Here is a 14,695-nt window from a genome sequence, read left to right on the forward strand (position 1 = left end):
TCCTTTTAGAAACAGGACTAGCTGATTCTCTCATGAGAACTTCAACAGCAAAGCATTTTACTTCTGTTCACGCTGATTCGATTAAATCCACTGAAGCAATGTAATTTATGTAAACTGAATAACAGACACACAAAATTAGGAGGCAGAGAAACAGATTCCACCTATCAGCATTTTCCAATTAAGAAGATGGAAGTTATTTATTCCTGAGCCATCTACATTGCCTCTTTAGATTTGTTTCTACTAAAAGACAGGGATGAAAATATTTGAAAATATTCAAAAAAATGTGAAAAAATAGATTTTCAAATGTGTTCAAAAACCTAGATTAAGAAAGTCCTAGCTGAATGAAAATATGAGCCGTTTCGGACACAAAAACGTTCGTTTTTGCATAGAAAATGCCTTTTTTCTGCTGCTGATATTTCCCCTAAGGAACTGTCATCTTAAAATGAACTATTTCTGAGTAGAAAGTAGCTTATTTGTAGAAAACAGAAACTGAAAACAGTAACTTTCTTGTAGAAAACAGATTTTCCCTCATCCTGGTTTTGTTTACAAACTGTTCACAAATGAATGAATGGAGTGCACATTTTATTGCAGAATATTAATTGTAAGTAGCCTTTGAAAACTGCACTTTTTATTTATTTATTTACTATATTTTATATTCTGCCTTTCTCAACCTGGAGGGACGCAAGGTGGCCTTACAATTTGATGCCAAATATACATGTATCGATACAAAATTACAATTAAAACCAAGCAATCAAAACATAACTTATTAAAACATCAATTAAAATTGCATCATCCAAAATGTAATCCAGGGTTGCTCCATTGATAAACACATTAATTCGTAGTCACTTAATTGCACTGCTCCATTTATTTGTCAAAAACTTGGTCCCAAAGCTACAACTTAAGTTTTTTCCTGAAGGAGAGAAGGGATCTAATTTCGCTGAGGAGGAAGTTCCACAGATGAGGGGCCACCAGTGAGAAGGCTGTCTCTCGCCCCCACCAGTCATGCCTGCAAAGGAGGCGGGACCAAGAGAAGGGCCTCCCTGGACAATCTTAACCTTCGAGATGATTCATAGGAGGAGATATGTTCGGATATGTAAGCTGAGCCAGAACTGTTTAGGGCTTTTTCAGAGCACGGAGAAATACTGTAAATTTATTTCTTCTTGTCTGAGTTTGCACAGATTTACAGGGCTACTGGAATATCTGAAATAGCTATTGGTTCTTTTCAATCCAGTAACTCACTTAGAAATAAGTCAATAAAAGATGTGCAACTTTGGAGAGTAGAAGAATGTAGATTACTTCTGTCCTTCCACATACTTCTTCTGCAAAGTTTACTGTCTTTCACATATGTTTTCTGTCTTTCACAAAGGAAGAGTCTAGTCATTATTCTTATTTTCCCAGTTCTCATTAGAGGAGGAAATCCTCAATGAAATTTTGTGCTACTGTTTTTATTGTTGTTTTCCTTTCAATCTTGGTAAGAAGACAGTCTCAGTTATTGGTATGCCACAGAGTTACTTCCTGGAAATATTATGGATTTGTCCTTCAATAAAACGTATCAGCTTCACCTCTATTGACCTAACTCTCAACATTTCTGACTCAAATGATTTGTCTCATTGTAGAATTAATGCAGTTCGACACCACTTGAACTGTCCTGGCTCAATGCTATGGAATCCTGGGAGTTTTGCATGGACATTAGCCAAAGTGCCTCACCAAACAACCCTTCTGAAGGTTTGGAGACAACACACCTTCAGCTAGAAACCAAGGGCTGTCAGTTGAGAACATGGGTGAAGGTTAAAAAACATGTCCAATAGACAAAACTAACTTGGCAATATTCAGTCCTTTGAAGAACCTTGCAACGTCTTGGTCTGATGACTGCCAGGGCAAGCCTCTTGCCCGGATTATGGTGTTATCATCTATGAGTTCCATCTTGCTGCTGCAAGCAAAGAGAGATTAATATTTTCAAAAAAAAAAAACCCAAACCCTTTAATTCTTAACCCTAAGTAGAACAAATATGATTTTCCAACTAACTCATATAGACAGTATTCTTTTAAGTACTTTGCAAACAATGAAAGAGGAGGGTTTGAAGTATTTCAAATACCAGTGGAAAAATAAAGGAAGTCAAAAACAAGCAACTGATAGTGAGCTTTGCTGGGTCGTTGAGGACTATGTAAGCACACTTTGGGGATGGCAAAGGGGTAAGAGAGGTAACCAATGGCCAAGTGATACAAGATAACATGCCTGTTAACTTCTTTTTAAAAGAGATGATGATGTCTAACATTGTTCCTTATGAATAAAAAAAAGGTAAGGTAAAGGTTTCCCCTTGACATTAAGTCTAGTTAAGTCTGACTCTGGGGAGTGGTGTTCATTAATGCAGTTAATGCAGCTCATTAACTGAAGCTCATTAACGCAGTTCTAAGTCAAAGAGCCGGCATTGTCCATAGACGCCTCCAAGGTCATGTGGCTAGCATGACTGCATGGAGTGCCGTTAACTTCCCACCAAAGCAGTACTTATTTGTCTACTCCAGTGGTTCTCAGCCTTCAACTCCTAGAAATCCTCACAGCTGGAAAACTGGTTGATATTTTTGGGAGTTGTAGGCCAAAACACCTGGAGACCCACAGGTTGAGAACCACTTGTCTACTCACATTTGCATGTATTCAAACTGCTAGGTTGGAAGAAGCTGGGGCTAACAGCAGGAGTTCCTTATAAATATTTCAGTGAAATTACTTGAGATGGGACTTGCCCTTTTTAATCATAGAATCATAGAGTTGGAAGAGACCTCATGGGCCATCTAGTCCAACCCCCTGCCAAGAAGCAGGAAAATTGAATTCAAAGAACCCCTGACAGATGGCCATTCAGTTGTTGCTTAAAGGTCTCCAAAGAAGGAGACTATGCCACATTCTTGTGTTTGATCATTCTTTATTTTTTAAAATAATTGACATGAGTGCATACTAAGGGTTTTTAGAACATGATGGGGAAAGTGGCCCTTGGGGCCAAGTGCAGCCACTCAGGTTGTGTTTGTCATCTTCAGCCTCCTTTGAGACTATTTAGCTATAAAAGGTGACTTATCTCTTTGGAAAGCTGCATGAGCACCAATTTGCCTCCTCAGCACTGTTTGACATTTAAAAAAAATATTTTCAAAACTGCAAGTGGACTTCTGGGTCCCCTTCTACACTGCCATATAATCCAGATTAACAACACAGATAATCCACATTATCTGATTTGAACTGGATGATATGAGTCTACACTGCCATATAATCCAGTTCAAAGCAGATAATCTGTATTTTATATGATAGTGTAGAGTGGACCTGGCTTCTTCATATTTGTCTGTTTGGTCCCTAGGCAGAAAAGTGGCTCCTGGTTCTGCTGAAGTTCCTGACCCCATTTTCAAATAATGTTTTCAAGCTCTGAGGTATAATCAAATTGTGTGCCAACAGCCCCAAGACACTGTAACTCATTTTAATTGTTGAGTAGTTCTGTCCCTTTAATTGACACTTATCACTTATACCTTGTAACTAGATTTCTCTGAGGCTCCGGCAACATCAGTTCAATAGGACACAATGCATGGGCTATAATATCCTAGGGCCCTTCCACACAGCCATATAACCCAGAATATCAAAGCAGAAAATCCCACAATATTTGCTTTGAACTGGGCTAGCTGAATTCACACTACCATATATTCCAGTTCATAGCAGATAATGTGGGATTTTATTCAGCTGTGTGGAAGGGACCTCAGACTACTACAAAGATGTGGGAGTCCTTGTCCCTACATCTGTATTCGTATTCAAATCCTATCTGCTGCCACCAATAGTAAGGGACAATTATGAGAGTTGTAATTCAAAACTTCTGGAAGGTGAAAGGTAACTTTAATCCTAAGGAAATTTAGGATTTCCTTAGGATTAAAGTTACCTTGACCGTCCTTTATATAAAATGCAAACCAAGCCTCCGGTGGCACAACGGGTTAAACCACTGAGCTGAATTTGTTGACTGAAAGGTTAGCAGTTCAAATCAGGGGAGCGGGGTGAGCTCCCGCTGTTAGCCCCAACTTCTGCCAACCTAGCAGTTCAAAAACATGCAAATGTGAGTAGACCAATAGGTACTGCTCCAGTGGGAAGGTAACAGCACCCCATGCAGTTATGCTGGCCACATGACCTTGGAGGCGCCTATAGAAATGGAAGTGAGCACCATCCCCCAGAGTCGGACATGACTAGATCTAATGGCAAGGGAAAACCTTTACCTTTTATACAAAATGCTTGGGACTAGAAGTGGAATCAATTTCTTTGGATTTTAGAATACGGATGTTTGTATGCATGCATACATATAGAATACACACACACATACAAGATCTCTTGGAGATGGAACCCAAATCTAAACACAAATTTATGTTTAATACACACTTTGTATATACAGCCTGAAGGTAATTTCATACATAGTATTTTTAATAACTTTATGCATTAAAAGAAGTGTGTGTACACTGAAACATTCGAATGCAAAACTTTTACTGTCTTCATCATCCATGTGGACAATTTTGGTATGTGTTGGATTTCATAATTCCTGATAAGAGATGCTCAACCTGTCTGAACAAGTCCCAATGAGGGTACCCAGAAAGTAGGATACAGTGTTAAAATAAACTATTGGTTTATTATAAAATATTTTAATACAACTTACCAGGTTCCACTTTCAAATTTGTAGTTCACCCTTTCTGGATCTGAAAACCTGTGATCTACAAAACACAGCATCTGATTAGTTCCACTTTTAGCATCATGCCTTGAGAAGAAGCTAAAATGTGTGTCACAGTGTGACCTATCAGAAAGGGAAAACAGCTCCCGAATTCAAGAACAGGTAAAAATGACACAGGTGTTGCTTGGATCAAGTGAAAATATTTATTTAGGCCTAGAGAAAAGCATCAAAAGGAAAAGAAAACAGCACATGCAGACGGGTCTCAACCTCTCGTGTAGGTAAAGACAATAGCTGACACTAGGACAATGGTTTTATATTCACCTTATTGCTATCAGTCAGCCTCATCACATGACCTTTTCTGGTCAATGAGGGGAGGGGATATGGCTTTGCTTGGTTTCCACATTTCCTGTTTTTGAACTATGAGCATTACCTAATAACAAAAGCATGCATGCTAGGGATAACTAGAGTTGTCTCCAGACAACCCATCCTTTTTGTGTATGTGGATCTATCAGACTTCATTTTAGATCTTTGTTCTCAACAGAGAACATTTTGTCAAAGGACAACAATGTTTCAAGACACAGTGATGTGATGGGAACCCTATTCTTCCCTACTAACACACATTAAAGAGAGTTTTTCACTGTTAGAATTATTTATGTGCTATACATTTGCTCTATAATAGCAGGCTGGATGTCTGCTTTTGAAGCAAATGGATATTTAGCAAACCAAAGTCTTAGCTATCAACATCAGAGTACATGTGTGGCATGTTATTGGTGTTTTTAAAGTCCCAGATTCAGGTTTTGCCTTTGAAAAGGCACTGTCACTCTGCAAAACTTAAGTGCGAGAGCTGCTGGATCTATACAGTGCAAATAACATTCAGCCAGCTCAGACATAGGCAAACTTTGGTCCTCCAGGTGTTTTGGACTTTAACTCCCACAATTCCTAACAGCCAATAAGCTATTAGGAATTGTGGGAGTTGAAGTCCAAAACTCCTGAAGGGCCAAAGTTTGCCCATGCCTGAGCTAGATGGACCAAAGATCTGACAAGCAAGTGTCCTATGCACTAGCACAGTTTTGGGCCAGTCCTAACATCAGGGAACATGAGGCAACTAATACAGCAGCAAATGCTGAATATGGGCAATTGTAGCCGGCTGATCACTCTCCTAATCCTCTTTAGATTCACTTCTATTGAAAAGATTCTAGAAACAGGCACGTAGCTTGTTTGGCACTCCTTAAACCAGCCTGCTGCACTCAGGTGTGGTTCTGTTCATACATGTTGAAGTATAAATCACCTGTACAGAGTGTCTGAGCAGACAATCTTGGCTTTTGCTTCAAGTAGCAAATATTAGTTATATCCTGTTCTTTTAAAAGGGCATCAATGATTTTAAAATTATTTTAAAAGTAAAATGAAGGGAATACCGAAAAGTACCAGTAATTTACAATGATTTAAAACCAAGGGCATGTGAAGATTTCTGTAAAACTAATTAGGTCCTCAAATTGGTAACTGGCTTCTAATGGGAAGGTGCTCCATAACAGGGATGCCATAGCAAATCTTGGGCTGGGCCCATCACTGTATTCTTTTATCCAGGTTAGTTCTTTTATCCAAGCTAAACTTTGGGAAGAATATTGAAAGATATGGGGGTGAAAAGTTTTAAAAGCTTGTATCTTTAATTGAGGGAATTCTGTTGAAGAGAATCCTGGACCAGTGAGAATTTTTGCAGTTAAAAACTTGATGCAAAAATGTGTATTTTATTATTATGGATGGAGTGATTTTACTATTGAATGAAATATTTTAAATGCTTAATATGTATTAATTTTAATTTCATTTCATCTTAATGTTATTGGAATTGAATGTGTTTTAAGACATTGAATAATAGCCTATATGTAAGCTGCCTTGAGTCCCCTTCAGGGTAGAGAAAGGCAGGATATAAATAGGGCAAATAAATAATAAATATTTTTTTAATTGTGTACCTCGCTTTACAGTTAAAACTGTTACTGCCTTGACAGACTGTGAGGAGAGAGAAAACTTACAGCACACATGTACATACAAAAAAGAAGAGAGTCCAAGAAAGTCACCCCAAGAGTCAGAACAAGGGCACAGACTTAGCAAGAGCAGACTTCTGAAAATATAGAACACCGGCTTACTGTATGGTTCTGAAATTAATGTTAAAATGATGTTTCCCATATCTTCTACTTGAGATACTCCATGACGCTGCATTGAATTGTTCTTCTCAAGATTCAGATCTGAGCATTGGTGTTAAGTCAAAAGAAGCTTAAAGCCACACTTCAAACATATTTCAAACATCAAATTATGTTTCAGGAATGGCAACATGTAATTCAGTCTGTCTGCACCTACAGGCCCATCCCTGATTTCCAAGTCACCCTCAGATGCCTCCCTCACCTTCACAATTGAGAGAAAAGACAGAAACAGGCTTAGATCCCATGCAGCAATGTTGGGGAATCTATGCCTTTCCAAATGTTTCCAAACAACTAACCACTGGCCAAACTGGCTCAGACTGATGACCAAGGAGTCTGTAAAAAGTCTAGTGTGCCACATATTCCCAATTCCTGCTGTCAAGGCTATTGGAAGAGTGCCTTTGTTTATAAACTGAGCCATGATGCAGTGAAGGATTGGAACAAAGGGATAAATTCTGCTGATTCTGCCTCTTTCAACAACCCTGAAATTTAGAGAATGCATTGAGAGATGTGGAGAAAAAGACCCTTTGGAAGAATGGGTCAAAGACAACACCTGCTGGTAAGAGCATCCAAAAATAAAAGAGAAGCTCAAAGGATGTTCTAATCAATTGAGCTAATTTAAAGCTTCATAAAAAGCATGAAAGTATTAGCTATATTTTGTCAAAGGATTCATGGTCGGAATCACTGGGTTGCTGTGAGTTTTCTGGGCTGTATGGCCATGTTGCAGAAGCATTCTCTCCTGACGTTTCACTCACATCTATGACAGGCATCCTCAAAGGTTATGAGGTTTGTTGTGAGGTTGTTGGAACAACAAACCTCACAACCTCTGAGGATGACGTGTGCAAAACGTCAAGAGAGAATGCTTCTGGAACATGGTCATAGGTAAGGTAAAGGTTGTCCCCTGACATTAAGTCCAGTCATGTCTGACTCTGGGGTGTGGTGCTCATCTCCATTTCTAAGCCGAAGAGCCAGCGTTGTCCATAGACACCTCCAAGGTCATGTGGCCAGCATGACTGCATGGAGCGCCGTTACCTTCCCGCCGTATTGATCTACTCACATTTGCATGTTTTCGAACTGCTAGGTTGGCAGAAGCTAGGGCTGGCAGCGGAAGCTCACGCCGCTCCCTGGAATCGAACCTGTGACCTTTTGGTCAACAAGCTCAGCAGCTCAGTGCTTTAACCCACTGTGCCACTGGGGGCCCCCTGTGGTCATACAGCCCGGAAAACTCACAGCAACCCATTAGCTATATTAATAATGTCTCCCTCTGCCTGTCCCTCCCACATCGTTATTTTTGGCTACTCGTCTTTTCTTTAGATAGTGTACAAGAAGTAATTTTAATGCACCAACTTATGCTTACATATTAAAACAAAATAAACCTACCATGGTTGTTCATGCAGTGACATTTTTTAATTAAACATTAATGAGCACAAAACAAACTTGTAAAGTTTACTCTATATAGCTGATGGCATCTGGATACATCAGGCAAGGGAATTGTGGGTGTTGAAGTCCAAAAAACCTGGAGGGCTGAAGTTTGCACATGCCTGGGATACATGCATATTGATACATATTTTCTATATATTTTGTATCAGTGACTGACAATAGTATCTTGTCATTTCCTCTAGCATAAAGAATATTTGTTACTGTCTGCATACAACATTCTGTTCCTTCCTATTTACAATTCCCAAACAGGCTAATGATCAAGTATTGCTCTTTAAAACAATGGCATGACCACTACCTTTGGAAAATATGAAAGCTGGAATGGGAAAGTAGGATACAGAATTCCACCTAAGACTTGGTTGAGGAGGTTGCGTCCCTAAGAAGATCTGGCAAAATTGGAACACCAAAATGTCTATGTAGCTAGGCTTCCCAAGAAGATGTCAGAGATCCACTACATCATCAAGCAAAACAAAATATTAAGGCAGTGATTGTTATTATGATCTTCAATGAATAATAAAAGCAACCTGCAATTTATTCCATTCATATTTACTTGTGAGTAAGCTGCAATGAATATATGAATGGCAACAATAAATATACATTATACTTGAAAGAATGTTTGTATTTAAAGTTGTTTCAATGATGGGAAAAATAATTTACCCCATCCATTATTATACACAAAATTACCTGCACAGAAATGCTGGACCACTCAAATAACCGACATGTCAGACCACACAGAGAAGCCATTGAAATTCACAAGCATGTGGACAATTTCAACAGAAAGGAGGAAACCATGAAAACGAACAAAATCTGGCTACGAGTATTAAAAAAAACTCTAAAATCAGGACAGTAAGTGCAGAACAAAACTAAAAAAACCAACAGGGGAATTCCAGACAAGAAATAATAAGGCCAGCTAATCACCTCCCAACAAAGGATTCCCTCAGGCAGGAAGCAGCCAAGCTTTGAAGCTGCAATGCTATTCAATGCTAATCAAGGTGGCCAATTGCAATATTGACACTTGCCTCATACAGACAAGAGTTCTTTCTCCAACCTGGACCTTCCACAGATATGTAAACTCCACTTGCCTTGTTGCCAACAAACCTCACAACCTCTGAGGATGCCTGTCATATATGTGGGTGAAACGTCAAAAGAGAATGCTTCTGGAACATGACCATACAGCCCAGAAAACTCACAACAACCTATTACCTGCACTGTAAGCCCCCCCCCCCCAATCTTAAAAACAGGTCCTGTTAAAAAGGGAGATTTTATTTAACTTCACTATTGGTTAATGTGAATATTATGACATGCCTGATGCAGATTTGTCTCATGATACATAAATGCTAGATCATCCCCAGATTTTCTCTAGCTACTTTTGGGAGGAGGGGGGAATTACTTGCATAATTTTACAGCATTACCAAATATGTAAGAAGCTAACTTCCTTGCCCTGCATCCCAATTTACCCAAAGCCACCACGGATTTCTGCTAAATGTTGAGTCTCAAATACTTTTTCCAAAAAGACAAAGATCAACACACTAAGTCAACTGACTCACACAGTGTTCTTGCTCCAAATATGTTTGCTATTGGCTATTAAATGGTTTCTACATGCCTCATTGGCAGAGGACGGGAGACTATATCTTTTGAAGGTACATGATTTATGGATAGCCATGCAAGTTTCATTCGCTCCACCTTTGAGACATTTACTACCATGAACTGGCTGAGCAAGCTTTGCAAGTGCAGAACAGCAATGAAGTAAAGCTAGGAGGTAAAGTAGAAAGATCCTAAAGATGACATATATTTACAGGTTAATTGAAACACATCGGTATGCAATCCACACAAATCCCCAGTCCATTTGTTGGCAAATACTCACAAATCCTAGTTTATTTGTTGCAATGAGCTCACAAACCATTTATAATTATGCAATACACCACAAGGATAACATGATAGATAACTGGCTAAGCAGTAATGTTTGTAGGAGTGATGCAAGAGTCATAACAGATCAAGTAAATATGAGTCAGCAATATGATGCTATGGCCAATATCATCTTACATTTAAATAGAAACAAGACTTCAAAAGAAGTAGCACATCACCATTCAACATGAGTAAAATCTATTTTGCCATTCTAGATTCAAGTCTATGCATTAGAGCTGGACAGAGATGAAAAAATAACATAAGTGTCAGATAATATAGCTTAGGATTCAGAAATAACAGAATGCTATTTTCAGTACACTATCCTAAATAACGTGTAATACCTTGACCTAGTTGTGGAGCCCCTGGTGGAGCAATGGATTAAACCCTTGTGCCTGCAGGACTGCTGACTGAAAGGTCAGCGGTTTGAATCCGGGGAGTGGGGTGAGCTCCTGACTGTTAGCTCCAGCTTCTCATGCAGGGACGTGAAAGAAGCCTTCCCTGGGCAACTTCCTTGCAGATGGCCATGTTAAAGTGCAACAGGTTATACGCTGAAATGACACTGAAATGACACTGAGAACTGGGACGCCTTGGCCCTTGAGCACTCCAGCTGGAGGTCAGCTGTGAACAGCAGTGCTGTAGAATTTGAAGAGGCACGAATGGAAGGCGAACGAGAGAAATGTGCCAAGAGGAAGGCGCATCAAGCCAACCCTGACCAAGACCGCCTTCCACCTGGAAACCAATGCCCTCACTGCGGGAGAAGATACAGATCAATTATAGGACTCCACAGTCACCTACGGACCAACTGCCAGTACACTGATCTTGGAAGACTATCCTACTCAGACAACGAGGGATCGCATAAGTAAGTACGCTGAAATCTGACTGATGTGAAATTATAGCAACCGCCTAAAAATAAGGCATAGTCTTATCTTTTGCCCAAAATAATGACACAAGGGCTACCTTGTGAATAGCAAACAGCAGTTAAGTGGTATAATCAGCAAACCAAGTTACATTGGAGAGGGCCATATTCCCCATGGTACAGGTAGGTATTTGTCTTCCTCCTTTTGTTTCCAATGGAAAACAGTCCTAAGGCCAACACTCAACAATGGGGGGAACAACAAGGAAAGAAACTACTTAACCTTTTCTCATCTCAAACTGTGCTTTCCCTAATATGATCAAAATACAGCAAAGAGGTTGAGTATAGATAAGGAAGTTCCCAGCATCCAGAGCACTGATAGCTAAAGATAAATTTTATAAGGAAGCTATGGTGTAATCCCATCACAGGTAGAATAGCAGTATTTCCATCACAAGAAATTAGTTGAAAGATGCTGAGTTTAAGATATTTTGGCATAATTCAAAACTGGCAGCAATAGAGTCCTTTGATGTATCAACTGACTTAGTTTAGTTGAGCTAAAACAATTTAAGTGGCAAAAAGAAATAACTGGTTGGCTGACACATATATCTGCAACATATATCTGCAACCTCAGGTACTACACTTGCCTTACTTTCTCCAATAGCAGGACCAGCACTGCTGTACTTCGCACATCTGAAGCCCCCAAATTGTGAAGGAAACTATTCAATTCTGCAACTAGTCATGGTATGCCAATAGAAAGGCTGCATAAAAACAGGCACAGCATTTAAAATTTTACTTTACAATTAAAAATTATTTTGAGATTTGAAAGGCACCTGCATTGGATTAACAAATGTACCCTTCATTCTCTTAAAAGGGAAACATGACAGATCATTTTAATGCTTTCTGTGTGAAAAACAATAGAAACGTAAAAGGATTTCTGAGTTCTCAGCTAACATATTATAAATGACACAATAAGCCATGCATTCTCTCCTATTTGATTTACCACACATGCCAGAAATCTAGGAACTGTCACCTGACATCTTGTTAGCAGATTGTACATATACTGCTATTTTATGGACTCGGCTGCTATGAACTGTGCAGTAAATTATAGTTCTCAACTATTTATGAACATCATCATAGTATGCATGTTTGTCTTTTCACTACATGAGAAAGAAATTGACATTATCAAGCAAATACCACTCTTCGTAATAGATGCTCTACAGTTCTGACTATAACAGTACTTCACTTGAAAGCAGGCATTACTATTTCACTGCTCCCAGTAATGGTCACTATTACTGCATCCATATCAACCATATTAAACCTGTTTCTTATCAGCCATAAATGTGCAGTGCAAAATGCCTGTAGGCTGAAAGGACAACGGTTTTGCATTATCTTTCTGGATGCACAAAGGTTTTATTTCACTTCCCATGGATATGATTTAATTGTTGTAGCAGTATGCATTCTTCCTGGCCTCAGTCCACTACTGGGGACTGTTATGTAGTTCAAAAGAAGTTACAACTGCACCAGCTCGGCTGTATATGTTGTTATGATTTATTAGCAGATGGGGAACCTCCCAATTCTCTTTGTGGGTCATGTCAGATATTTCAGATGTCTTCACATGCCGGGACATGCATGTTGGGAAGGGGAGAAATTAGGCTCTCACTACCACATCACACCAGATCTTTTGTGTAACTTGTTTAAGATTTCTTGGAAACATAAGAAAAAACATGGGTACCTCTAACCATATAATCTCTCTCCTGTGCCCTGTTACTGTTGGTGTAAAAAGATAGGAAGGGGAAGAGAGACTGGTTACAAGGTGCCCTCGAACACTAACCAGCAAATGCAAGTCTAACAGACCATCTAATGATACAAACATTGATTCTCAGGTGTCACGAGACACTCCTGCTCTACTGAGAAACAGTGGGATTTAACTGGAATAAGTTAGTACCACTAAATATACACAAAAAATATGCCTGGAAAATAAATAATGTGGCCTGATCACTGTTAATAGGTGTATGCACCTATGTGGATTACTCAAAATAAAAACCAGAAACCATACTCTGCATACTGAATCTTCCAAGTAAGAATTGTCATTTTTACAAGAAATATACTGTGACCTCTTCCTGAGATCATGGTGATGGACATGACATTGCTGGTCTTTTCAACTATTCACTCCACTAAAAAATAAATAGTAGGAACAAATCAAATTTCCTTGAGATACCAGTAACATATACTTCTATTGATAGTATTGTGCATGCTCTTGTTTTAAAATAAGATCATCAAAATGAGCTGTATGTACAAGTACGATGCGCAAGATAAATCATGCCAGCAAGCTTTGTACCAAAGTACAAATATAAGAATTTGGCAAAGACAGAGTTTAGAAGTAACTCATTTCAAAACATTTTTAAAAACCTGAGATGCATTACTACTTGTTGTATTAAAGGCATAATTACAGTCCTCACCTTTCTATATTAATGTTACCAAATTATAGTTTGGTATTATGTGCTCATTATTAAAAAAAACATTTAGGCTCAGTTGGGACCCTTTTAGCTATTTCTCTATTTGACCATGTGTTTAAAAATGTATTGAGAACACAATATTAAGGTACCATCCCTAAAGGCTAACATGCTATAATTTTTTACAGCAATGGCAGACACTACAGGGATTTTCATTAAAGTTTGTAAGCTCTGGGGCAAAATGGTTTTAGAAAGTGCCTACGTCAGAGCTCTTTTTCTTTGGCATTAGTACCTACTAACCTAGCAAAACATTGGAATGCATAGAGTTCAACTAAATCTCCCTAGATTAACCAACAGTTGTTGGCATTAGATGCTATTGGGAGAGGCTCAAAATCATGAACATGTTAGATCTGGAGAATATGCAGATTGGCAAGAACAAGGTTACATGATCAGACAGAAATCTTTTCAACAATTCAAAGATGCTTGAGGAAATGAAAGCCAAATAGGCAACTGTACCAGTCGTCTGTGGCACAGTAATATAATAAAAAGATGGCACAAAGCAATTCATATTTCAGTGGTTTAAGAGGGTGAGTTCATTTATCTCCAAAGACAAAGCCACATACAAAAAATGTGATTAGGAGACCTACTCCCTTACTCCATGTTTTATAGTGGGCACCATTTCTCCTAACAGAAACCTAAGTTATATTTTTGAAGACACGTGACTTGAAAGAAAGCTAGTGCAAACATTTTCACCCAGTATGGTGTAATAGAAAGGGTGTGGAATCCAGAAGAAGTTGTTTGTTTGGGAACACATCTTCTATCAACCTTAATCAGCACAGCTTAAAAGTGTGGGGAAAGAAAAGCAGAATATAAATGTCAACTAATAAATAAAAAACTAGCATAGACATTTACTTTGTGCTTTACAGTAAATATAAAAAGCAAGAGAAAAATATTCAACTTGTAGTGTTCTTAAAATTGTTTGTATCACCATCTTCATCATCCCCACGACCAAAGGATACATTCTGCCATCACGTTAGCATCAAGTTTGTCAATTTCAGGTGAACCAGGACAACACTTCTTGAATTCTTTCCGCAGATCAAAAAAGGAGTAGAAGCATTCAGGTAACAAGATATTCTGTAAAGTGAATTAATAATCAGATCTGGTAAACCAAGATAAGAGT

At 38.7% G+C, this 14,695-nt stretch overlaps 1 protein-coding gene across 3 annotated transcripts in view; it reads right to left on the reverse strand.

The window, feature by feature from the left end:
- The window catches only part of ESRP1 (epithelial splicing regulatory protein 1), a 53,857-nt gene that overhangs the window by 24,498 nt on the left and 14,664 nt on the right, over positions 1-14,695 (reverse strand). For all 3 annotated transcript variants that reach the window (XM_067467354.1, XM_060775617.2, XM_067467353.1), the window contains exons 4-7: positions 14,535-14,649; positions 6,817-6,915; positions 4,664-4,718; positions 1,820-1,930 (exon numbers count right to left, since the gene is read on the reverse strand). In XM_067467354.1, the coding sequence (XP_067323455.1) occupies positions 1,820-1,930; positions 4,664-4,718; positions 6,817-6,915; positions 14,535-14,649 (380 nt within the window). The remainder of the gene's footprint in view (positions 1-1,819; positions 1,931-4,663; positions 4,719-6,816; positions 6,916-14,534; positions 14,650-14,695) is intronic.

This window comes from Anolis sagrei, chromosome 4 (genome assembly GCF_037176765.1).
Source record: "Anolis sagrei isolate rAnoSag1 chromosome 4, rAnoSag1.mat, whole genome shotgun sequence".
Lineage (NCBI taxonomy): Eukaryota > Metazoa > Chordata > Lepidosauria > Squamata > Dactyloidae > Anolis > Anolis sagrei.